Genomic DNA, 25,157 nt, shown 5'->3' on the forward strand with positions numbered 1-25,157 from the left:
ATGGCAGATGGAGTTTAATGCAGACAAGTGTGAGGTATTGCACTTTAGAAGGTCAAACCAAGGTAGAACATACAAGGTAAATGGTAGGACACTGAGGAGTGCAGTAGAACAGAGGGATCTGGGAATACAGATACATAATTCCCTAAAAGTGGCATCACAGGTAGATAGGGTCGTAAAGAAAGCTTTTGGTACATTGGCCTTTATAAATCAAAGTATTGAGTATAAGAGTTGGAATGCTATGGTGAGGTTGTATAAGGCATTGGTGAGGCTGATTTGGAGTATTGTGTGCAGTTTTGGTCACCGAATTACAGGAAGGATATTAATAAGGTTGAAAGAGTGCAGAGAAGGTTTACAAGGATGTTACCGGGACTTGAGAAACTGAGTTACAGAGAAAGGTTGAATAGGTTAGGACTTTATTCCGTGGAGCGTAGGAGAATGAGGGGTGATTTGATAGAGGTGTATAAAATTATGATGGGTATAGATAGAGTGAATGCAAAGCAGGCTTTTTCTACTGAGGCTAGGGGAGGAAAAAACCAGAGGTCATGGGTTAAGGGTGAAGGGGGAAAAGTTTAAAGGGAGCATTGGGGGGGACTTCTTCACGCAGAGAGTGGTGGGAGTGTGGAATGAGCTGCCAGATGAAGTGGTGAATGCGGGCTCACTTTTGACATTTAAGAAAAACTTGGACAGGTATATGGATAAGAGGGGTTTGGAGGGATATGGCCCAGGTGCAGGTCAGTGGGACTAGGCAGAAAATGGTTCAGCACAGCCAAGAAGGGCCAAAAGGCCTGTTTCTGTACTGTAATGTTCTATGGTTCTAAGTGTGAGGTGTTGCACTTTAGGAGGACAAACCACAGTAGCACTTACACAGTGAGTGGTAGGCCACTGAAGAAGATTACAGATCAGGGATTACAGATCCATAATTCTTTGACAGGGCATCACAGGTAGAAAGAGTTGTAAAGAGAACTTTTGGCACATTGACCTTATTGAGTACAGGGTTTGGAATATTATACTGCAGTTGTATAAGACATTGGTGAAGCCTACGTGTATGTGGAGGACTATAGTCCAGGTAAGGTTGATGGGAATTGGCTGATTGATAGTTTGAACAAACTGGATATGCTGAAAAGCCTGTTTCTATGCTGTAGTATTCTAAGACTCTGTGCTGGTGGGTTAACTAGTTGTGGTAAGTTGCCTTTGTTGTAGGCGTGTGGCTGGGGAATTCAGGAGGGAGGCTTTGATGGACGAGTGAGAGTAGGCAATGGAAGGAAATGGGCAAAGGGCTGTCCTTCCATTGCTCATTGTCCTTCCATACCCAACTGTGAAGCTGTCAGACTCCTCTCAGCTTTACATTGCTTTTACCAGCTGTTGCTGGGCCTGTTGGACTCCCCAAACTCCATCCTTTTGAGCAAAGCCCACTGACCACTGACTGCGGGGCACAACTTCTGCAGCCAGCTCACGGGCCTTGCTTCATTTGATCGCTGATTCAGCCAGTTACCTTATCCTCATTGGATTTGAACTGGTTGGTACAAAGATCAAGTCATAATACACAGAATTAAGCAAATCAATTTCCTTCACACAGGTCCATAAATTCTTGGATAAGAACCGTGACCAGCTCAGGCCAGAAGTGATGGAACTGTTTATACAGAGCAACAATAAGGTTTGTGATACAGAGCTCAGCAAAGGGGCTGGGGAGCTGGAGATGATTTTTATTGACCTGAGATCTCATCAGTGTTGTCAGTGGAGACCTGGCAGTGGGGCAATGAAGAGTATTCAGTCAAGGCTGGTGTCTTCATTGTTCTTAAGTTAATGGGCTTTATTATCATTGAACCAAGCGTAACAATGATTTGAACACTGAAATCACTTCAGGGTTGGAATAATGAACTTGGTGTTGTTCTCAATTTTTGCACAGAAGTATTGGGAAGAAGTTGCTCTGTTGCCACCTCACTTCTCTTTTCAGTATTTAAAGGCAAAAGCATGGTAATGCATGAAGAAGTGTCACACAGGTGGTTAGTGCTTTGTGAAATAACTGCTTGTCTCCAGTGTTCTTTCCTGATTCTGGTTCAGTGCACAACACCCATTCAAGAATACCTGGTCCCCTAGTGGGCTCAACTACAAGCTGCTCTAAAAAGCCATCTCACAGGCACTCTAGAAATCCCCCAGCACCAAGGTGATTTTCCCAATCTACCTGCATAATGAAATGCCCCATGACTATAGTAACATTGCCCTTTTGGCACGCATTTTCTATCTCCTGTTGTAATCTGTGGACCACATCCTTACCACTGTTTGGGGGGTCTGTATACAACTTCCATCAGGGTCTTTTTACCCTTGCAGTTTCAGGATGATTCAACACCTACCCTATGTCACCTCTTTCGAATGATTTGATTTCATTTTTTACCAACAGAGCATCGCCACTCCCTCTGCCTTCCTGCCTGTCCTTTCAATACAGTGTGTATCCTTGGACATTAAGCTCCCAGCTATAATCTTTCAGCCGTGATTCAGTGATGCCCAGAACATCATACCTGCCAGTCTGCGACTGTGCTGCAGGTTCATCTACCTTATTGCATATACTGTGTGCATTCAGATATACCACCTTCAGTCCTGTGTTCACCTTTTTTGATTTTGTCTGCATTTTACATTGCAACTCACCCTGTTGATTGCCCTATCAACAACCTCCCCTCATTACACATTGCCTCTGTTTGTAAACTAGCTACCTCATCTTCAGCACTGTCATCCGCCTTTCCTATGATACTTCTTGCATGGAAATATACACAGTTCAGGACACTTGTCGCATCATGCTCATTTGATTCCTGACTTTTTCTGAGGTCTTAACAACATCTGCCTCCACAACCTCTCCACTAACTGTTCTGGCACTCTGGTTCCCATCCCCCTGCAACTGTAGTATAAACCCTACCATGCAGCATTAACAAACCTCCCAGTTAGAATATTAGTCCTCCTCCAGTTTCGGTGCAAACCATCCCTTCTGTATAGGTCCCATCAATGATTCAAAAATCTTATGCCCTCACTCCTACACCAACTCATTAGTTACATACTAAACTGTATAATTTTCCTAGTTGTCTGGGTAGCAATCCTGAAATCACAACCCTGGAGGTCCTGTCCTTTAACTCCCTCAAAATTCCTATTTTGTCTTGTCACTCATCCTACCTACATCATTGGTACCTACATGGATCACAGCTTCTGGCTTAAGAATGCTGAGGACCAAATTTGAGATATCCCAGACCCTGGAACCTTGTAGACAACATACCATCTGGGAATCTTGTTCTCACCCACAGAGTCTCCTGTCCATTCCCCTAACTAATGAATGCTCTATCACCACTGTGTGCCTCTTTCTGAATCACAGGCTAGACAGTGCCAGAGAACCGACCACTGTGACTTTCCTATTTTAGTTCATCCCCTGGCCGTATCCAAAGTACTGTTGTTGAGGGGGATGGCCACAGTTGTACTCTGCACTGGTTCCTTAACCCCTTTCCCCTTCCTGAATGTTACTCAGCCTCCTGTGTCCTGCACCCCCTCAGCCTTCTGAATGATCTGGAGTTCATCCAGTTCCAGCTCCAACTCCTTAATGCAGAATGTTAGAAGCTGCAGCTGGATGCACTTCTCACAGTCGTAGTCATCAGGGTCACTGGTGGTCTCCCTGCCTTCCCACATCCCACTATCCTGCCTGGCATCTCTACTATCCTAGCTGAGCAGATCTAAAGCAGGGAGGGAAAAAAACTTGAGCTTTTCTATTCTTTTTCTTCTCTGGATAAAGCCTCTCTTTGCTGAAGCTTCAAAGAGTTAAAGCCTCAATATCACTGCTCAGGGTATTCCTATCCTGACCTCGATATTCTCTGTTATCCTGCACTCCTCAGCAATCCATGTTTGTAACCTTTCATTAACCTCAATTACTCCCTTGTTAGTTTCTCTATTTAATGGAAAATATTTTGCTTGTGCTCTGAAAAACATTGTTTGCCATATTGTTGCCTATTTTATCCACCAAGTTGTATCTTCAACCTTTAAAGTGAACTTTTCACAGTGTACTGCACCAGTGGGACAACTACTGACAGTGATGGATTCTGACCGGTCTCAACCTCTTACTCCAGATGGTCTCTGACTTGTTCAAGATGGCGCAGGAGAGTTTTCATCTGCAGAAGAGAATTAGGTGCAGGGGTCGAGGTCAGCGAAACCAGGCACCAACTGTGGCTGCCAAATTTCAGAACAGCCTGTTGGAACTGATCACAAAACTGAGGAGGTAGGTAACTGTTCACATTATAGCAGGTATCTATGTGCATTGAGAGCCTCCCTGGGAATAGTGAGGGGATGAGTGGCAGGCATTACCGGAAGCTGAGAAATCAATGTTCATGCCTTCAGGTTGGAGGCTACCTAGACGGAATATAAAATGTTGTTCCTCCAACCTGAGTGTGACCTCACTATTCCCGGTTACCTCTCTCACCTTATCTCCTTGCTTGCCCATCGCCACCCTCTGGTGTTCCTCTCCCTATTTTCTTTCCTCCATGGCCTTCTGTTCTCTCCTATCAGACTCCCCCTTCTCCAGTCCTGCATCTCTTTCACCAATCAACTTCCCAGCTCTTTATTTCACCCCTCCCCTTCCTGGTTTCACCCATCACCGTGTGTTTCTCCCTCCCCTCCCCTCATCTTTTAACTCTACGCCTCATCTTTTTTTCTCCAGTCCTCTTGAAGGGTCTTGGCCTGAAATGTTGACCGTACTCTTTTCTGTAGATGCTGCCTGGCCTTCTGAGTTCCTCTAGTGCTTTGTGTGTGTTGCTTGGATTTCCAGTATCTGCAGTTTTTCTTTTCCATGTGACATTATTGTGTTGTGGCCATCAAGCTGCAGCTGGTGCCTCCAGTAGAGGGCGGTAGTGTTCCATTGCATGGAGAGGACAGCCTGGCCACTGGGCATTGTGGTGAACTACATATACCTGTCTGGACACGCCCCCCTGCTGACTGCTCCTGTGGCTCCTCCCACAGACCCTGGTAGAGTTATTGATGGTGAACTACAGATACCTGTCTGGACACGCTCCTCTGCTGACTGCTCCTGTGGCTCCTCCCACAGACCCTGGTAGAGTTATTGATGGTGAACTACAGATACCTGTCTGGACTGCTCCTGCTGACTGCTCCTGTGGCTCCTCCCACAGACCCCGGTATAAAGGCGATTGAGGCCTGGGCCCGGCCTCTCAGTCTCCAGGATGTAGTATGGTGGTCAACCACTGCTTGTTCCTTCTTCCAGTCAATAAAAGCCGATATCTCGCCTTTACGTCTCAGAGTGAGTTATTGATGGTGCACCAATTTTATTGACTGGAAGTTTTAAAACATGGAAACCGTTTTACGTCCGGAAAGATAGGATTTGGACCCCCAAGACCCTGAAGCAGCTCTTGCCTTTGAACTCTGGCTTGCATGCTTCCAATCATACTTGGAGGAGGTTAGTGCAACTGAACCCGCTGTTATGCACAGAATTCTCCTCTTGAGAGTCACCCCAAAGGTTTATTCATTTATCAGAGACCTGCCGACCTACGAAGGGGCACTGGACGCCCTCAAAAGACAGTACCTGCGGCAGGTGAACACCGTCTACGCAAGACATCGTTTAGCTACGCGCCGACAGCGGCCTGCAGAGTCGTGCGCCCAGTTTCTAGAGCTCTACAGACGCTCGTCCGAGATTGTGACTGAAAAACGCTCACGGCATGCGGAGCTGCTAGTACGAAACGCCTTTGTGACAGGAATTCGGTCAGTGTACGTGCGCCAGCGGCTGCTGGAAAATGCCGATCTTACCTTACACTCGGCGATTGAGACGGCCGACACGCTGGAGGCTGCTCTGCACAACGCTGACACTGTCCAGCCACGCGATTCCCCACCGGTTCAGTGGACACCTCAGACCCTGCCGCCGTCGGTTCCCACGAGCGAATTCGCCAACACCGCTGCCAGTCGCGATTCCACAAACTCCCCGAACCCGACCACGGCGGCGGCCAGGCGAAAGCCCGAGCTGTGTTACTTCTGCGGACTCGAAAAGCACCCCTGAAAACGCTGCCCGGCCCGAGAAGAGACCTGCTCCATTTGCGGGAAGAAGGGCCATTTTGCCAAGGTCTGTAAGACTAAACCACGAGCGGGGTCGGGCAGCGCTGCGTGTGCGGCATGGGGGCCGCCATCTTGCATGCCCGGATGTTGACGGCCATCTTTGTCGGTGTCACCTTGCCCCGCCCACTACCTGTGTGAGACGTGGGGGCCGCCATCTTGCATGCCCGGATGTTGGCGGCCATCTTTGTCGGTGTCACCTTGCCCCGCCCACTACCTGTGTGAGACATGGGGGCCGCCATCTTGCATGCCCGGATGTTGGCGGCCATCTTTGTCGGTGTCACCTTGCCCCGCCCACTACCTGTGTGAGACGTGGGGGCCGCCATCTTGCATGCCCGGATGTGGGCGGCCATCTTTGTCGGTGTCACCATGCCCCGCCCCACCGGTGCTTACCGGGCACCAAGACGGCAGTTCAACTCTGGCCACCGTAACCCTCGACCAAAGTGCCCCACACCAGCTTGCAAGGTCAATGATGGACATCCTGGTGGAGGAGCACAGGACTAGCTGCCTGTTTGACATGGGCAGCACTGAGAGTTTTATTGACCAGGACACAGTGCAACGCTGTGGACTCGTGACACGGCCGGTAAGTCAGAGGGTCACCATGGCTTCTGGGTCTCATTCCACAGACATCCGGGTGGGTTGTGTAGCGACATTGGTGGTGCAGGGCACAGAATATCGGAACTTTGCGCTACTGGTGATGCCTCAACTGTGCGCACCTGTGCTATTGGGGCTGGACTTCCAGATCCACCTCGAAAGTGTGACTATGGCATATGACGGGCCCCTCCCACCACTCACTGTCAGGAATCCTCAGTTTGGTGGGACTTCACCATATACCCTGTTACCGCACACACATACACACCGAACCACACATCCCGCCCAGCACCATGCCGACAGCTGCGCTACCAACACCACTTGCAGCCTCTCCACCCTCAAGATCCCTCCCCCACCGCTGTTCGCCAACCTGACCCCCGACTGTAAACCTGTGGCAACTAATAGTAGGAGGTACAGCGCGGGGGACAGGGCCTTCATTCAGTCAGAGGTGCAGCTGCTGTTCAGGGAGGGGATCATCGAGCCAAGCACAAGTCCTTGGAGGGCCCAGGTGGTTGTTGTTCGGACTGGGCAGAAAAATAGGATGGTCGTGGACTATAGTCAAACCATCAATAGGTTCACGCAGCTTGACGCGTACCCCCTACCCCGCATCGCGGATATGGTCAACCAGATAGCTCAGTACAAGGTGTACTCGACAATAGATCTGAAATCCGCTTATCACCAGCTCCCCATCCGCCCAGAGGACCGCCCCTACACCGCCTTTGAGGCGGGCGGCAGGCTCTATCACTTCCTGCGCGTCCCATTTGGTGTCACAAGTGGTGTCTCAGTCTTCCAGAGGGAAATGGACCGGATGGTGGACCAGTACCAACTGAAGGCCACATTTCCCTATCTGGATAACATCACCATCTGTGGTCGCGACTGGCCGGATCACGACGCCAACCTCCAACGATTTTTCCAAGTGGCCGAAGCTCTGAACCTTACTTATAGCAGGGACAAGTGTGTGTTCGGAACCACCCGACTTGCTATCCTTGGGTATGGCGTGGAAAACGGGGTCATTGGCCCTGATCCCGACCGTATGCGCCCCCTGTTAGAACTCCCTCTTCCCACCACTCTCAAAGCCCTCAGACGGTGCCTGGGCTTCTTTCCCTATTACGCCCAATGGGTCCCCCATTACGCAGACAAGGCCCGCCCCCTGGTCAAGTCTACCACATTTCCTCTCTCTGCCGAGGCCTGCGCGGCCTTCAGCCGCATTAAAGGGGACATTGCCAAAGCAACGATGCATGTGGTGGACGAGACCATTCCCTTCCAAGTAGAGAGTGACGCCTCCGATTTCACGCTGGCTGCTACCCTCAATCAGGCAGGCAGGCCAGTAGCATTCTTCTCTCGTACCCTTCAAGGCTCTGAAATTCGGCACTCCGCGGTGGAGAAAGAAGCCCAGGCCATAGTGGAAGCTATTAGGCACTGGAGGCACTATCTCGCCGGCAAAAGGTTCACCTTGCTGACCGACCAGTGCTCAGTTGCGTTCATGTTTAGCAACCAACAGCGGGGCAAAATCAAAAATGATAAAATTTTGCAGTGGAGAATAGAACTCTCCACCTACAACTATGACATCCTGTACTGGCCTGGCAGACTCAATGAGCCCCCTGATGCCCTATCCCGAGGAGCGTGTGCTAGCGCACAGCTCGACCAGCTATACGCCCTTCATGCACACCTTTGCCATCCGGGGGTCACCCAATTTTACCATTTTGTGAAAGCCCGGAACCTGCCGTACTCCCTGGAGGACATCAGGACGATGACCAGGGACTGCCAAATCTGCGCTGAGTGCAAACCGCACTTCTACCGTCCTGAAACAGTGCAACTTGTCAAGGCCACCCGCCCTTTTGAGCGACTGAGTGTTGACTTTAAGGGCCCCCTTCCCTCCACCGACCGCAATGTCTATTTTCTCAATATTATCGACGAATACTCGCGGTTCCTCTTTGCCATTCCCTGCCCCGACACCACTACCACGTCCGTCATAAAAGCCCTGCGCCAGCTCTTCACTCTGTTCGGATATCCCTGCTATATCCACAGTGATAGAGGGTCCTCCTTTATGAGTGACGAGCTGCGCTGGTACCTGCTGGCTAGGGGCATTGCTACTAGTCGGACCACGAGTTATAATCCCTGGGGAAATGGACAGATGGAGAGGGAGAATGCCACAGTGTGGAAGGCCACACTTTTAGCCCTTAAGTCAAAAGGGTAGCCGGTCTCTCGATGGCAGGAGGTCCTCCCTGAGGCACTCCACTCTATCCGCTCCCTGTTATGTACGTCCATCAATGCCACCCCTCACGAGCGCCTATTCTCTTTTCCCAGGAAGTCTGTCACTGGGACCACCCTACTGGTTTAGTTGACATCCCCAGGGCCAGTGCTGCTCCGGAAACCTGTGAGGAGTACTAAATACTCCCCGCTGGTCGAGAGGGTTCACCTTCTACATGCGAACCCCCAGTATGCCTACGTGGTCTTACCTGATGGGCGGGAGGACACGGTCTCCGTCCGCGACCTGGCACCCGCAGGAGCAGCAGACCACTACCCCGAACACTCCCCGGTAACTATGAACCCTGTACCCGAGGTGACACTGCGCACACTAAGCCCTACACAGACTCCTCACGACACTCGTATACCGGGCGTCTCGTACGCGTATTTACCAGGCGCCTCGCACATGCGTGAGGGATCACTGACGCCTAGTGGGCTGACACCTCCAGTTAGGCCGGAACCAGCACAACCACCGGCACCTGTGCAATCACCACCGGCACCTGTGCAATCACCACCACCGGCTCCTGTGCAATCACCACCGGCACCTGTGCAATCACCACCTCTGGCACCTGTGCAATCACCACCACCGGCACCTGTGCAATCACCACCACCGGCACCTGTGCAATCACCACCGGCACCTGTGCAATCACCACCACCGGCACCTGTGCAATCACCACCACCGGCACCTGTGCAATCACCACCTCCGGCACCTGTGCAATCACCAACACCTGCACCTGTGCAATCACCACCACCTGCACCTGTGCAATCACCACCACCGGCACCTGTGCAATCACCACCTCCGGCACCTGTGCAATCACCACCACCTGCACCTGTGCAATCACCACCACCGGCACCTGTGCAATCACCACCTCCGTCTCCTATGCAATCACCACCTCCGGCACCTGTGCAATCACCACCTCCGGCACCTGTGCAATCACCACCTCCGGCACCTGTGCAATCACCACCTCCGTCTCCTGTGCAATCACCACCTCCGGCACCTGTGCAATCACCACCACCGGCACTTGTGCAATCACCACCTCCGGCACCTGTGCAATCACCACGTCCGTCTCCTGTGCAATCACCACCTCCGTCTCCTGTGCAATCACCACCACCGGCACCTGTGCAATCACCACCACCGGCACCTGTGCAATCACCACCTCCGGCACCTGTGCAATCACCACCTCCATCTACTGTGCAATCACCACCTCCGGCACCTGTGCAATCACCACCTCCATCTCCTGTGCAATCACCACCACCGGCACCTGTGCAATCACCACCTCCGGCTCCTGTGCAATCACCACCACCGGCACCTGTGCAATCACAACCTCCGTCTCCTGTGCAATCACCACCTCCGGCTCCTGTGCAATCACAACCTCCGGCTCCTGTGCAATCACAACCTCCGTCTCCTGTGCAATCACCACCACCTGCACCTGTGCAATCACCACCACCTGCACCTGTGCAATCACAACCTCCGTCTCCTGTGCAATCACCACCACCGGCTCCTGTGCAATCACAACCTCCGGCTCCTGTGCAATCACAACCTCCGTCTCCTGTGCAATCACAACCTCCGTCTCCTGTGCAATCACCACCACCTGCACCTGTGCAATCACCACCACCGGCACCTGTGCAATCACCACCTCCGGCTCCTGTGCAATCACCACCACCGGCACCTGTGCAATCACCACCACCGGCTCCTGTGCAATCACCACCTCCGTCTCCTGTGCAATCACCACCACCGGCACCTGTGCAATCACCACCACCGGCACCTGTGCAATCACCACCACCGGCACCTGTGCAATCACCACCACCGGCACCTGTGCAATCACCACCTCCGGCTCCTGTGCAATCACCACCACCGGCACCTGTGCAATCACCACCTCCGTCTCCTGTGCAATCACCACCTCCGTCTCCTGTGCAATCACCACCAGCGGCACCTGTGCAATCACCACCACCGGCACCTGTGCAATCATCACCTCCGTCTCCTGTGCAATCACCACCAGCGGCACCTGTGCAATCACCACCACCGGCACCTGTGCAATCACCACCTCCGTCTCCTGTGCAATCACCACCTCCGTCTCCTGTGCAATCACCACCAGCGGCACCTGTGCAATCACCACCACCGGCACCTGTGCAATCACCACCACCGGCTCCTGTGCAATCACCACCTCCGGCTCCTGTGCAATCACAACCTCCGTCTCCTGTGCAATCACCACCACCGGCACCTGTGCAATCACCACCACCGGCACCTGTGCAATCACCACCACCGGCACCTGTGCAATCACCACCTCCGGCACCTGTGCAATCACCACCTCCGGCACCTGTGCAATCACCACCACCGGCTCCTGTGCAATCACCACCTCCGTCTCCTGTGCAATCACCACCTCCGTCTCCTGTGCAATCACCACCGGCACCTGTGCAATCACCACCTCCGTCTCCTGTGCAATCACCACCTCCGTCTCCTGTGCAATCACCACCTCCGGCACCTGTGCAATCACCACCTCCGTCTCCTGTGCAATCACCACCTCCGGCACCTGTGCAATCACAACCTCCGGCTCCTGTGCAATCACAACCTCCGGCTCCTGTGCAATCACAACCTCCGGCTCCTGTGCAATCACAACCTCCGGCTCCTGTGCAATCACAACCTCCGTCTCCTGTGCAATCACCACCACCTGCACCTGTGCAATCACCACCACCGGCACCTGTGCAATCACCACCTCCGGCTCCTGTGCAATCACCACCACCGGCTCCTGTGCAATCACAACCTCCGGCTCCTGTGCAATCACAACCTCCGTCTCCTGTGCAATCACAACCTCCGTCTCCTGTGCAATCACCACCACCTGCACCTGTGCAATCACCACCACCGTCTCCTGTGCAATCACCACCACCGGCACCTGTGCAATCACCACCACCGGCACCAGTGCAATCACCACCACCGGCACCTGTGCAATCACCACCTCCGTCTCCTGTGCAATCACCACCACCTGCACCTATGCAATCACAGCCGGTGCTACGTAGATCGCAGCGACAGATTCGACCACCTGATAGACTTAACCTGTAAATATACTTGTAAGAAACTTCGCCACATGGGGACTCTTTTTAAAACAAAGGGAGGGTGAATGTGGTGAACTACATATACCTGTCTGGACACGCCCCTGCTGACTGCTCCTGTGGCCCCTCCCACTGACCCTGGTAGAGTTATTGATGGTGAACTACATATACCTGTCTGGACACGCCCCCCTGCTGACTGCTCCTGTGGCTCCTCCCACTGACCCTGGTAGAGTTATTGATGGTGAACTACATATACCTGTCTGGACACGCCCCCCTCTGATGACTGCTCCTGTGGCTCCTCCCACTGACCCCTGTATAAAGGTGATTGAGGCCTGGGCCCGGCCTCTCAGTCTCCAGGATGTAGTATGGTGGTCAACTACTGCTTGTTCATTCTTCCAGTCAATAAAAGCCGATATCTCGCCTTTACGTCTCAGAGTGAGTTATTGATGGTGCATCAGGCATGCACATTACGGTGAAACTAGGTGTCCTGTCATTATATTAGGAGCTTGTTGTGTGTCCCGACTGATGTATTGTTCCTGTCACCAAATTGATGCCTCTTATCCCTATTTTGCAATTTAACGTTCCAGTTAAATTTTCAGAGAGGTTTCCAGTTGTGCTCATGAACTCCAGTGAGATCTGTGGTCACATTCAGTTCTCTGCCCTGCCACACCATCAACAACATTACCCAGAAAGCTGGAGTTCTACACTGCCACCACACCTCCACAAACCGAGCTCCCAGAGGAACTGAGATCATTATTGCAACATTTCAAATGTTAAGCAAATCTAATGACCAACCACAATCCACTCTCGTTTCAGTCCTTTTTCTCCACTTTGTAGAATCTTGGTGTCACTTCCAGTCCTGTACTTATTGCCAATGCTCATGAGAACATGATGGTGAGTTGTCTTCTTCACACAGATCACGCTTCCTGGTGAGAGTGCTCCACACACAGTGTCAGTGAAGGGATGTGCCAATTCCTAGCCAGGATGGTGCTTAGACTGGAGGGGGAACCTGCAGGTGGTGGTTGTTCTAGTACCTTCCAGCAGAGGTTGTGGGTTTTGGAGTAGGTTAGGCAGGTAACTGCATTTTGTAGACAATAAACATTGCAGTCATGGTTTGCCAGTTATGGAGACAGTGAATGCTCGGGATGGTGGATGGGGCCTCCCATCTTTGATATCCCAGCTCATATAATCTATACCTCAACCAAAGCATATTCCTTCTTTACCACCCTATCTACCTGCAGATACACCTCATGGACCCCACGGTATTTTGTAAGACCATAAAGTACAGGAGCAGAATTAGGTCATTTGGCCCATTGACTGATGACTGATCCAATTTTCCTCTCAGCACCAATCTCCTACCTTCACCCCATATCCTTTCATGCCTTGACAAATCAAGAACCTATCAAACTCTGCCTTAAATATATGTACGTACATAAAGATGTGGCCTCAAAAGTTGCCTGTGGCAAAGAATTCTACAGATTCACCACTCTCTGGCTAAAGAAGTTCCTCCTCATCTCTGTTCTAAAAGGACAGAGACTGTGTCCTCTGGTCTTAGACCCCTCCCCCACCATACAAAACATCCTCTCCACATCCACTCAAGGCCTTTCATCATTCGATAGGTTTCAATGAGGTCACCTTTCATTCTTCTGAATTCCAGTGAATACAGGTCCAAAGCCATCAAGCACTCTTTATATGATGAATCATTCAATCATGGAATCATTTTCGTGAACCTCCTTTGAACCCTGTCCAGTTTTGGCACATCCTTTCTAAAATAAGGGGCCCAAAACAGCTCACAATACTCCAAGTAAGATGTCACCAGTATTTTATAAAGTCTCAACATTACATACTAGCTTTTATATACTAGTCCTCTTGAAATGAATGCTAACATTGCACTTGATCTTCCACACCACAGACTTTCCCAAGAACCTTCTCCTCTAGTAATGGTAACTTCACACACTTCGTGACCCCTGACACCTGGAACTTCCACCACACTGCTCGTGTCTTCCACAGTGAAGACTGATGTAAAATGCTTCTTCAGTTCTCTCGTCATTGGTCCACTATCTAATCTCACCTCTCTGTTACACTTTTGTATCTAAAGAAACCTTTGGTATCCACTTTAATATTATTGGCTAGTTTACTTTCGTATTCCATCTTTACCTTCTTAATAACTTTTTTCATTGCCTTCTGTTGGTTTTTAAAAGCTTCCCAATCCTTTAACCTACCACTAGTTTTTGCTCTATTATTTACTCTCTCTTTTGCTTTTATGCTGGCTTTGATGACTTCTTTTAGCTACAGTTGTGTCATCTTTCCACTAGAAAACTTCTTCCCACTGGGATGTATATATCCTGCGCGTTCTAAATTGCTTCCAGAAACTCCAGCCATTGCTGTTCTGCCATCATCCCTGCCAGTGTTCTTTTCCATTCAATTCTGGCCAACTCCTCTCTCATGCCTCTATGATTCCCTTTACTCCACTGTAACACTGATACATCCGACTTTAGCTTCTCCTTCTCAAATTTCAGGGTGAATTCAATCATATTATGATCACTTTCCCTTAAGGGTTCTTTTACCTTAAAGCTTTCTAATCAATTTCTGTTCATTTCACAACACCCAATTCAGAATAGCTTATCTCCTAACGGGCTCAACCACGAGCTGCTCTAAAAAGCCACCTCGTAAGTGCTCTAGAGATTCCCCCTCTTGAAATCCAGCACCAGCCTGATTTTCCTGATCTACCTGCATATTGAAGTCCCACATGACTGTAGTAACATTGCCCTTTTGGCATGCATTTTCTATCTCCCGTTGTAATTTGTAGGCCACCTCCTTACTACTTTTTGGGAGTCTGTACACAATTCCCATCAGGGTCTTTTTACCCTTGCAGTTCCTTAGTTCTATCCACAATGATTCAATGCCTTCTGATCCTATGTCACCTCTTCCTAATGTTTGATTTCATTTTTTACCAACAGAGCAACACCAACCCCTCTGCCTTCCTGCCTGTCCTTTCGATATAGTGTGTATCCTTGGACATTAAGCTCCCAGCTATAATCTTCTTACAGCCATGAGTCAATGACATGCCAATCTGCAACTGTGCTACAAGTTCATCTACCTTATTCCGTATACTGCATGTATTCAAATATACCACCTTCAGTCCTCTATTCACCCTTACAATTTTGTCCTTTTATGTTGCAACTCATCCTGTTGACTACAATTTTGCTCTGTCAGTCGGCTCTGCTCACTACTCATTGCCTCTTGTTTGTAAACCAGCTACATCATCTTCAGCACTACCACTCCAATTCCCAACCCTTGCCAAATTAGTTTAAATCCTCCCAAACAACTTTAGCCAACCTGACCACAAGGATCGTGAACCCCTTCAGGTTCAGGTGTAACCTGTTCCTTTTGTACAGATGACTCCTGCCCCAGAAAAGATCTCTGTAATCCATAAATCTGAACTCCTGCCCACTGCACTAGTTCCTCAGCCATGCATTCACCTGCTAAATCATCCTATTCTTACCCTCAGTGCTGTGTTGCTCAGGCAGCAAATCCAGAGATTACTACCCTGGAGATTCTGTTTCACAGCTCCCTAAAATCTCTCTTCATGACCTTCTCACCTTAGTGCCAAGACTCCTGCTGCTCACCCTCGCCCTTGAGAATGCCATGTACCCGATCTGAGACATCCCTGACCCTGGCACAGGGAGGCAACGTACCATCTGCGTGTCTTTATCGTGCTCACAGAACCTTGTCTCTGTTCCTCTGACTAAGGAATCTACTGTCAACACTGCAGTCCTCTTCGGAGTCACAGCACCAGACTCAGTGCCAGAGACCCGGTGGTTGTACACATACTATTATGGGGAATAGCCACAGGTGTGCACTGCACTGGCTGGACATTATATGGCTTAAACTAACCAGCTCCAGCCTATGAGCTTACCCCTTCATGAACTTTCCAATCCATCTCCTTAGTGAATACAGAAGTATTCATTTAAGACTTGCCCACATCCCTGGCTTCACACATAATTACCCCTTTGGTCTCTAAAGTGACCTCTTCTCCCTTTTCCTGATGTAGAATATCTTGGGTTCTCCTCAATCTTGCCTGCTAACAATATTTCATGGCTTCTTTTTGCCCTTCTAATTTTGTTCTTAAGCTTTCTCTTATGCACTCTACATTCCTTAAGAGACTCCCTTGATCCTAGGCGCTACACCTGTCATATGTTTTCATTTTTTACCTGATCAATCCCTCAGTAGCCCTTCATCTAACGTCACAAATAATAATGAGCCTTTGGCAACCATCACTGAGCATCCCCACTTCTGACCTTACAATGGAAGGAATTGATAATGCAGCTGAAGATGGTTAGGCCAGGCACTAAGGAACTCCTGCAGTGAAGTACTGGGGCTGGGATGATTGACCTCCATCAATCAAAAGCACCTTCCTTTCTGCAGACTAGATTTCCATCAAAGTGCTGCACTGATGTCAGGGATAGTCCTCTGAGACAGAGCCTCTTGGCTTGTGTTTGGATCAAGGCTCTTTAGGATCTGAAGCTCAGCAGTCCTGATGAAGCACAAACTGGGTATCAGGTGACTGGTGAGCGAACACCACTGCTGACTGACAGTACACTGGGTAGTAATTACCTTGACTGGATATCTCCTGCCTTCGGAGCAGAACATTCCTGGGCAACTTTCCATGTCGATGGGTCTGTGCCGGTATCTGCACTGCAACTGCATTGGCTGGGGGTTCAGCTCATCAGGAGCACACGTCTTCAGCAAATAGCAGGGATATTGTCTGGTCCCATTGCCATTGCTGTACCTTCTGCTGTCTCAAGGTGTCGCTGGATCCTAGCAGGACACTTAGTTCTTGCAGAACAAAGCTGGTCCTCAGTCTCCAGGACAAAACTGTCAAAATGTTCTTTTCCTCAGCCTTGATCACTACCTCCTCTCCCCCAGCATCCATTGTCTCAGAACTCAAGACCCAAAAATATCTCATTACAGCCTCACTTGTGACTGCTCTACCCTTCTTCCACCCTCCCCACCCGGCCTGTCCTCGCCTCCCTCCTTTTCTCCCCTCCCACTGAGAAGAAAGGCTAATTTTTCACACCTGTTATTTGGTCACTTTGGTGAACATTTGGGTGTCTTTAATGTGCATTGCTCAACGGACTCACAAAGTCATCAAATTCATCAAATCATCAAATCAAAGTCATCACTAGCAGAGGCTGCATCATGGACAGAGAGGTCTTACTCCTGACTAATTCTGGATTCATTCTGCCAGGTTGTGTGGTACCTTTAACACATCCCAGGTTAGAGTGTTAATTTTCACCTTCGCCTGGATAATCACTTGATCCATTGAACAGATAGCAGAGAAAGAGGCCATTCAACCCCAATCATCCATGTGACCTTTACAATTGAGGGGGGTGAGCATTGTCAACCTGATCTAATTTTAGGTTGTAACACAGTCTTTTTATTCTGGAAGTGAGTACCACAGGCTCATGTGCCTCTATGTGGTAAAGTTATTTTTGTCTTTTCCAGTTAATGAACTTGCAATATTTCTGTAAAGTAACATTTGTGAAGATTCTGTAAAGTAACACAATAACAGTTTTGATGTTCTTTCATTTTCCAGGTGTAATCCATTTTTCATCCATTGCATAAAACCAAACAATAAAAAGGTATGTCATTTCCTCATGTCTGTTCTTGCTAAGTAAAATTATTGCTTCTAGTTACATTTCATATTTTGGTCAGTTAGATTTTCCTCTCATTGTAATCAATAATATACAGTAGTTGTTTGAATAAAGCAATTTTAAGCAATCACACTTAAAGCAACCTTTTGAAATTCCAGTGCCCAATCGATGTGCAAATTACATAAATTTCTTTATAAGGGCAAGGTTCAGGGTTTGTCTGTAGGGTTAGTCTACACATGAAATAATAAGATCATTAAATTCTTCTATATCAAGGTTGTTAAGATATGTGGATTATGACAAACGCAAAAGTAGCTGGAGTTGTTGAACACTTATGTGCAAGAGTGTTTATTAGATGTGTCAAAAATCAAACTCAGAAAAAATAGTGCAAATAGCAAAAAGAAAACTATCTATATTTACAAAAAGATACTTACACAATAACAGCTCTATACTTTATTCAGTGTGAACTCCTAGCCAGAGAGTGAAGAGCTCCATTTATTAGGCATCAGGGCATCCCATCTTTACTTATCCACAAAGTCAGCTTAAGACTACACATGAATCAGAATATGATGCACCTCACAATGTTGTTACAATCATATTACAGAATAAACAAAAGTGTCTTCCTTAAATACAGTATACAAACAACATATACTGTACACATCCTCATTACTAAAGGAATGGAATATTCTGTGGGAAAGGCACCATAAAGCTAACTCAAGCACATCAACTTAGTTTATCATCCATTACAAGAATATACGGGGGGGGGGGGGGGGTTGGTCATTGAAGTGCATACACTCAGGGCAGTGAAAGCAGAATAACAAGGTAATGTTTGTGTTTCTCCATCACAGAAAGAAAGCATGGAATTAGTTACTAAACTATGCATAGTTTTAGTTGAACCTTTACATTTTCATGAGTAATCAGCTGATAGCAGGTAAATTTGTTCATAATATGGCTGCAACAAGGCTTCCCTCAACTTTCATTTCATTGCCAAATGAAGGAATACAATGTCTTAAAACCATTATCCTTTCTCATGCGAGCATATAGGCAGTTCAGCCTCACATTCTTGCTATAATTTTCCAAGCACAAACTGGTAAAATCTGTGTCTGGAGGTGCTGGATTTTCCAGTGTGAGCTCCCACTGTGGGGAGATAGGGAGACTGACAAAAGTGATGGCTCTATTTGCAAAGAGGCACACCCCCATATCATTTGTCCACAGCCCTCTTCCACATAGCCAGTCACACATTTACTTCCTTCTCTCCTGCACTCCTGATGTTTGTTAAATGTGCTCTGCTGTTCGACTTCTCTTATACATGCTCTCAGCTTTAAAGATTTTCATCATTGGCTTCCTAGATGAGTTATGGATTCCACCAATACAAAATAAATCCCTAAAGCACAATTCCTTTCTCAATCCCAAGTACCTTTATCAATCTATCGGTCAGATGAACTCAAATTCATTGACTGTTCAGAGAGTATTTCAAGCTGTGTTTGTGTTAGCTTTTTAGAAATGATGTAAAGTTAGATCCAACTGCCTGCTTCCTCATGGTAGTTTCTGCTGTTCATATGTATATCCAATGCTCTATTAAAGTGCTGAAATACCAGCTTCCTACAGCACATTAAGGAGCACATTCCATTTCAACATACCTCACTGCATGAAAATAAAATTATACCCTATTCTCCTGCAATTATTTTGCCAATTATCATAAATCAAAGTCCTCTGATTATTGGCCTCCTCTGATTATTACCCCTTATGAAACTGGAAATGATTTCTTCCTGCCCTCTCAATGAATTTCATCATTCTGAAGTCTTCTACATAATCCTCTGTTTAATCCCCTTTTCCCTTCTCTGTTCTAGGGCCAATCATCTGCAGCGAAGATAGTCTGATGCTTAGATCCTGCTGTACGTGCAGACCTATGAATTAGCAGCATGAGTAGGACACCCAGCCCTTTAAACTGTTCTGCTCTTTAGATCCTGACTAATCTGATTCTAAACTTAATTGCGCATTCTTTTCTACCGACAATAACCATATAACCATATAACAATCACAGCACGGAAACAGGCCATTCCGGCCCTCCTAGTCCGTGCCGAACTCTTAATCTCACCTTGTCCCACCTACCCGCACTCAGCCCATAACCCTCCACTCCTTTCCTGTCCAAATACCTATCCAATTTTACCTTAAATGACACAACTGAACTGGCCTCTACTACTTCTACAGGAAGCTCATTCCACACAGCTATCACTCTCTGAGTAAAGAAATACCCCCTCGTGTTTCCCTTAAACTTATGCCCCCTAACTCTCAAATAAACTTTGCTCTCTTTGCTTTTCAAGCCTCTATCGAACTTCCTTGCAAATATTCAAAGATTCTGTTTTCATACATTGATCCCCTGCTTTTTTAAAATAAATTTTCTTAGATCCAGCCAAAAATCACTCTATTTCCCTCTCCTTCACATAAATTTCACTTCCCTTCAATGCGTCAACGCTGAGGTCTTTGTCCGAGATGGAAGTTTCCTTTCTCTTTTGGGAGAGAAAGGTAAAGTCAAAGTTGAGTGGTTGTGAAGAGGATGGCAGGGTGCTGTGTTACTGGGTTACAGTGGTTGTGAAGAGGATACCAGGGTGTGGTGTTACTGGGTTACAGTGGTTGTAAACTGGATACCAGGGTGTGGTGTTACTGGGTTACAGTGGTTGTGAAGAGCATACCAGGGTGTGGTGTTACTGGGTTACAGTGGTTGTGAAAAGGATGGCAGGGTGTGGTGTTACTGGGTTACAGTGGTTGTGAAGAGGATACCAGGGTGCTGTGTTACTGGGTTACAGTGGTTGTGAAGAGGATACCAGGGTGCTGTGTTACTGGGTTACAGTGGTTGTGAAGAGGATACCAGGGTGTGGTGTTACTGGGTTACAGTGGTTGTGAAGAGGATACCAGGGTGTGGTGTTACTGGGTTACAGTGGTTGTGAAGAGGATACCAGGGTGTGGTGTTACTGGGTTACAGTGGTTGTGAAGAGGATACCAGGGTGCTGTGTTACTGGGTTACAGTGGTTGTAAACTGGATACCAGGGTGTGGTGTTACTGGGTTACAGTGGTTGTGAAGAGGATACCAGGGTGTGGTGTTACTGGGTTACAGTGGTTGTGAAGAGGATACCAGGGTGTGGTGTTACTGGGTTACAGTGGTTGTGAAGAGGATGGCAGGGTGTGGTGTTACTGGGTTACAGTGGTTGTGAAGAGGATACCAGGGTGTGGTGTTACTGGGTTACAGTGGTTGTGAAGAGGATACCAGGGTGTGGTGTTACTGGGTTACAGTGGTTGTGAAGAGCATACCTGGGTGTGGTGTTACTGGATTACAGTGGTTGTGAAGAGGATACCAGGGTGTGGTGTTACTGGGTTACAGTGGTTGTGAAAAGGATGGCAGGGTGTGGTGTTACTGGGTTACAGTGGTTGTGAAGAGGATACCAGGGTGTGGTGTTACTGGGTTACAGTGGTTGTAAACTGGATACCAGGGTGTGGTGTTACTGGGTTACAGTGGTTGTGAAGAGGATACCAGGGTGTGGTGTTACTGGGTTACAGTGGTTGTGAAGAGGATACCAGGGTGTGGTGTTACTGGGTTACAGTGGTTGTGAAGAGGATGGCAGGGTGTGGTGTTACTGGGTTACAGTGGTTGTGAAGAGGATACCAAGGTCTGGTGTTACTGGGTTACAGTGGTTGTGAAGAGGATACCAGGGTGTGGTGTTACTGGGTTACAGTGGTTGTGAAGAGGATACCAGGGTGTGGTGTTACTGGGTTACAGTGGTTGTGAAGAGGATGGCAGGGTGTGGTGTTACTGGGTTACAGTGGTTGTGAAGAGGATGGCAGGGTGTGGTGTTACTGGGTTACAGTGGTTGTGAAGAGGATACCAAGGTCTGGTGTTACTGGGTTACAGTGGTTGTGAAGAGGATACCAGGGTGTGGTGTTACTGGGTTACAGTGGTTGTGAAGAGGATACCAGGGTGTGGTGTTACTGGGTTACAGTGGTTGTGAAGAGGATACCAGGGTGTGGTGTTACTGGGTTACAGTGGTTGTGAAGAGCATACCAGGGTGTGGTGTTACTGGGTTACAGTGGTTGTGAAGAGGATACCAGGGTGTGGTGTTACTGGGTTACAGTGGTTGTGAAGAGGATGGCAGGGTGTGGTGTTACTGGGTTACAGTGGTTGTGAAGAGGATGGCAGGGTGCTGTGTTACTGGGTTTCAGTGGTTGTGAAGAGGATACCAGGGTGTGGTGTTACTGGGTTACAGTGGTTGTGAAGAGGATACCAGGGTGTGGTGTTACTGGGTTACAGTGGTTGTGAAGAGCATACCAGGGTGTGGTGTTACTGGGTTACAGTGGTTGTGAAGAGGATACCAGGGTGTGGTGTTACTGGGTTACAGTGGTTGTGAAGAGGATGGCAGGGTGTGGTGTTACTGGGTTACAGTGGTTGTGAAGAGGATGGCAGGGTGCTGTGTTACTGGGTTTCAGTGGTTGTGAAGAGGATACCAGGGTGTGGTGTTACTGGGTTACAGTGGTTGTGAAGAGGATACCAGGGTGTGGTGTTACTGGGTTACAGTGGTTGTGAAGAGGATACCAGGGTGTGGTGTTACTGGGTTACAGTGGTTGTGAAAAGGATGGCAGGGTGTGGTGTTACTGGGTTACAGTGGTTGTAAACTGGATACCAGGGTGTGGTGTTACTGGGTTACAGTGGTTGTGAAGAGGATGGCAGGGTGCTGTGTTACTGGGTTACAGTGGTTGTGAAGAGGATACCAGGGTGTGGTGTTACTGGGTTACAGTGGTTGTGAAGAGGATACCAGGGTGTGGTGTTACTGGGTTACAGTGGTTGTGAAGAGGATGTCAGGGTGTGGTGTTACTGGGTTACAGTGGTTGTGAAGAGGATACCAGGGTGTGGTGTTACTGGGTTACAGTGGTTGTGAAGAGGATACAGGGGTGTGGTGTTACTGGGTTACAGTGGTTGTGAAGAGGATACCAGGGTGTGGTGTTACTGGGTTACAGTGGTTGTGAAGAGGATACCAGGGTGTGGTGTTACTGGGTTACAGTGGTTGTGAAAAGGATGGCAGGGTGCTGTGTTACTGGGTTACAGTGGTTGTGAAGAGGATACCAGGGTGTGGTGTTACTGGGTTACAGTGGTTGTGAAGAGGATACCAGGGTGCTGTGTTACTGGGTTACAGTGGTTGTGAAGAGGATACCAGGGTGCTGTGTTACTGGGTTACAGTGGTTGTGAAGAGGATACCAGGGTGTGGTGTTACTGGGTTACAGTGGTTGTGAAGAGGATACCAGGGTGTGGTGTTACTGGGTTACAGTGGTTGTAAACTGGATACCAGGGTGCTGTGTTACTGGGTTACAGTGGTTGTGAAGAGGATACCAGGGTGTGGTGTTACTGGGTTACAGTGGTTGTAAACTGGATACCAGGGTGTGGTGTTACTGGGTTACAGTGGTTGTGAACAGGATACCAGGGTGTGGTGTTACTGGGTTACAGTGGTTGTGAAGAGGATACCAGGGTGTGGTGTTACTGGGTTACAGTGGTTGTGAAGAGGATACCAGGGTGTGGTGTTACTGGGTTACAGTGGTTGTAAACTGGATACCAGGGTGTGGTGTTACCGGGTTACAGTGGTTGTGAAGAGGATACCAGGGTGTGGTGTTACTGGGTTACAGTGGTTGTAAACTGGATACCAGGGTGCTGTGTTACTGGGTTACAGTGGTTGTGAAGAGGATACCAGGGTGTGGTGTTACTGGGTTACAGTGGTTGTGAAGAGGATACCAGGGTGTGGTGTTACTGGGTTACAGTGGTTGTAAACTGGATACCAGGGTGCTGTGTTACTGGGTTACAGTGGTTGTGAAGAGGATACCAGGGTGTGGTGTTACTGGGTTACAGTGGTTGTGAAGAGGATACCAGGGTGTGGTGTTACTGGGTTACAGTGGTTGTGAAGAGGATACCAGGGTGTGGTGTTACTGGGTTACAGTGGTTGTGAAGAGGATACCAGGGTGTGGTGTTACTGGGTTACAGTGGTTGTGAAGAGGATGGCAGGGTGTGGTGTTACTGGGTTACAGTGGTTGTGAAGAGGATGGCAGGGTGTGGTGTTACTGGGTTACAGTGGTTGTGAAGAGGATACCAGGGTGTGGTGTTACTGGGTTACAGTGGTTGTGAAGAGGATACCAGGGTGTGGTGTTACTGGGTTACAGTGGTTGTGAAGAGGATACCAGGGTGTGGTGTTACTGGGTTACAGTGGTTGTGAAGAGGATACCAGGGTGTGGTGTTACTGGGTTACAGTGGTTGTGAAAAGGATGGCAGGGTGCTGTGTTACTGGGTTACAGTGGTTGTGAAGAGGATACCAGGGTGTGGTGTTACTGGGTTACAGTGGTTGTGAAGAGGATACCAGGGTGCTGTGTTACTGGGTTACAGTGGTTGTGAAGAGGATACCAGGGTGCTGTGTTACTGGGTTACAGTGGTTGTGAAGAGGATACCAGGGTGTGGTGTTACTGGGTTACAGTGGTTGTAAACTGGATACCAGGGTGTGGTGTTACTGGGTTACAGTGGTTGTGAAGAGGATACCAGGGTGTGGTGTTACTGGGTTACAGTGGTTGTAAACTGGATACCAGGGTGCTGTGTTACTGGGTTACAGTGGTTGTGAAGCGGATACCAGGGTGTGGTGTTACTGGGTTACAGTGGTTGTAAACTGGATACCAGGGTGTGGTGTTACTGGGTTACAGTGGTTGTGAAGAGGATACCAGGGTGTGGTGTTACTGGGTTACAGTGGTTGTGAAGAGGATACCAGGGTGTGGTGTTACTGGGTTACAGTGGTTGTGAAGAGGATACCAGGGTGTGGTGTTACTGGGTTACAGTGGTTGTAAACTGGATACCAGGGTGTGGTGTTACTGGGTTACAGTGGTTGTGAAGAGGATACCAGGGTGTGGTGTTACTGGGTTACAGTGGTTGTAAACTGGATACCAGGGTGCTGTGTTACTGGGTTACAGTGGTTGTGAAGAGGATACCAGGGTGTGGTGTTACTGGGTTACAGTGGTTGTGAAGAGGATACCAGGGTGTGGTGTTACTGGGTTACAGTGGTTGTAAACTGGATACCAGGGTGCTGTGTTACTGGGTTACAGTGGTTGTGAAGAGGATACCAGGGTGTGGTGTTACTGGGTTACAGTGGTAGTGAAGAGGATACCAGGGTGTGGTGTTACTGGGTTACAGTGGTTGTGAAGAGGATACCAGGGTGTGGTGTTACTGGGTTACAGTGGTTGTGAAAAGGATGGCAGGGTGTGGTGATACTGGGTTACAGTGGTTGTGAAGAGGATGGCAGGGTGTGGTGTTACTGGGTTACAGTGGTTGTGAAGAGGATACCAGGGTGTGGTGTTACTGGGTTACAGTGGTTGTAAACTGGATACCAGGGTGTGGTGTTACTGGGTTACAGTGGTTGTGAAGAGGATACCAGGGTGTGGTGTTACTGGGTTACAGTGGTTGTAAACTGGATACCAGGGTGTGGTGTTACTGGGTTACAGTGGATGTGAAGAGGATACCAG

At 48.7% G+C, this 25,157-nt stretch overlaps 1 protein-coding gene across 1 annotated transcript in view; it reads left to right on the plus strand.

Moving 5' to 3' along the window:
- The window catches only part of myo15b (myosin XVB), a 452,296-nt gene that overhangs the window by 124,341 nt on the left and 302,798 nt on the right, over positions 1 to 25,157 (plus strand). Inside the window, exons 18-20 of the mRNA XM_073026589.1 lie at positions 1,577 to 1,654; positions 4,098 to 4,246; positions 17,567 to 17,612. Coding sequence (XP_072882690.1) covers positions 1,577 to 1,654; positions 4,098 to 4,246; positions 17,567 to 17,612 — 273 coding nt within the window. The remainder of the gene's footprint in view (positions 1 to 1,576; positions 1,655 to 4,097; positions 4,247 to 17,566; positions 17,613 to 25,157) is intronic.

Source organism: Hemitrygon akajei, chromosome 22 (assembly GCF_048418815.1).
Source record: "Hemitrygon akajei chromosome 22, sHemAka1.3, whole genome shotgun sequence".
Classification (NCBI taxonomy): Eukaryota; Metazoa; Chordata; class Chondrichthyes; order Myliobatiformes; family Dasyatidae; genus Hemitrygon; species Hemitrygon akajei.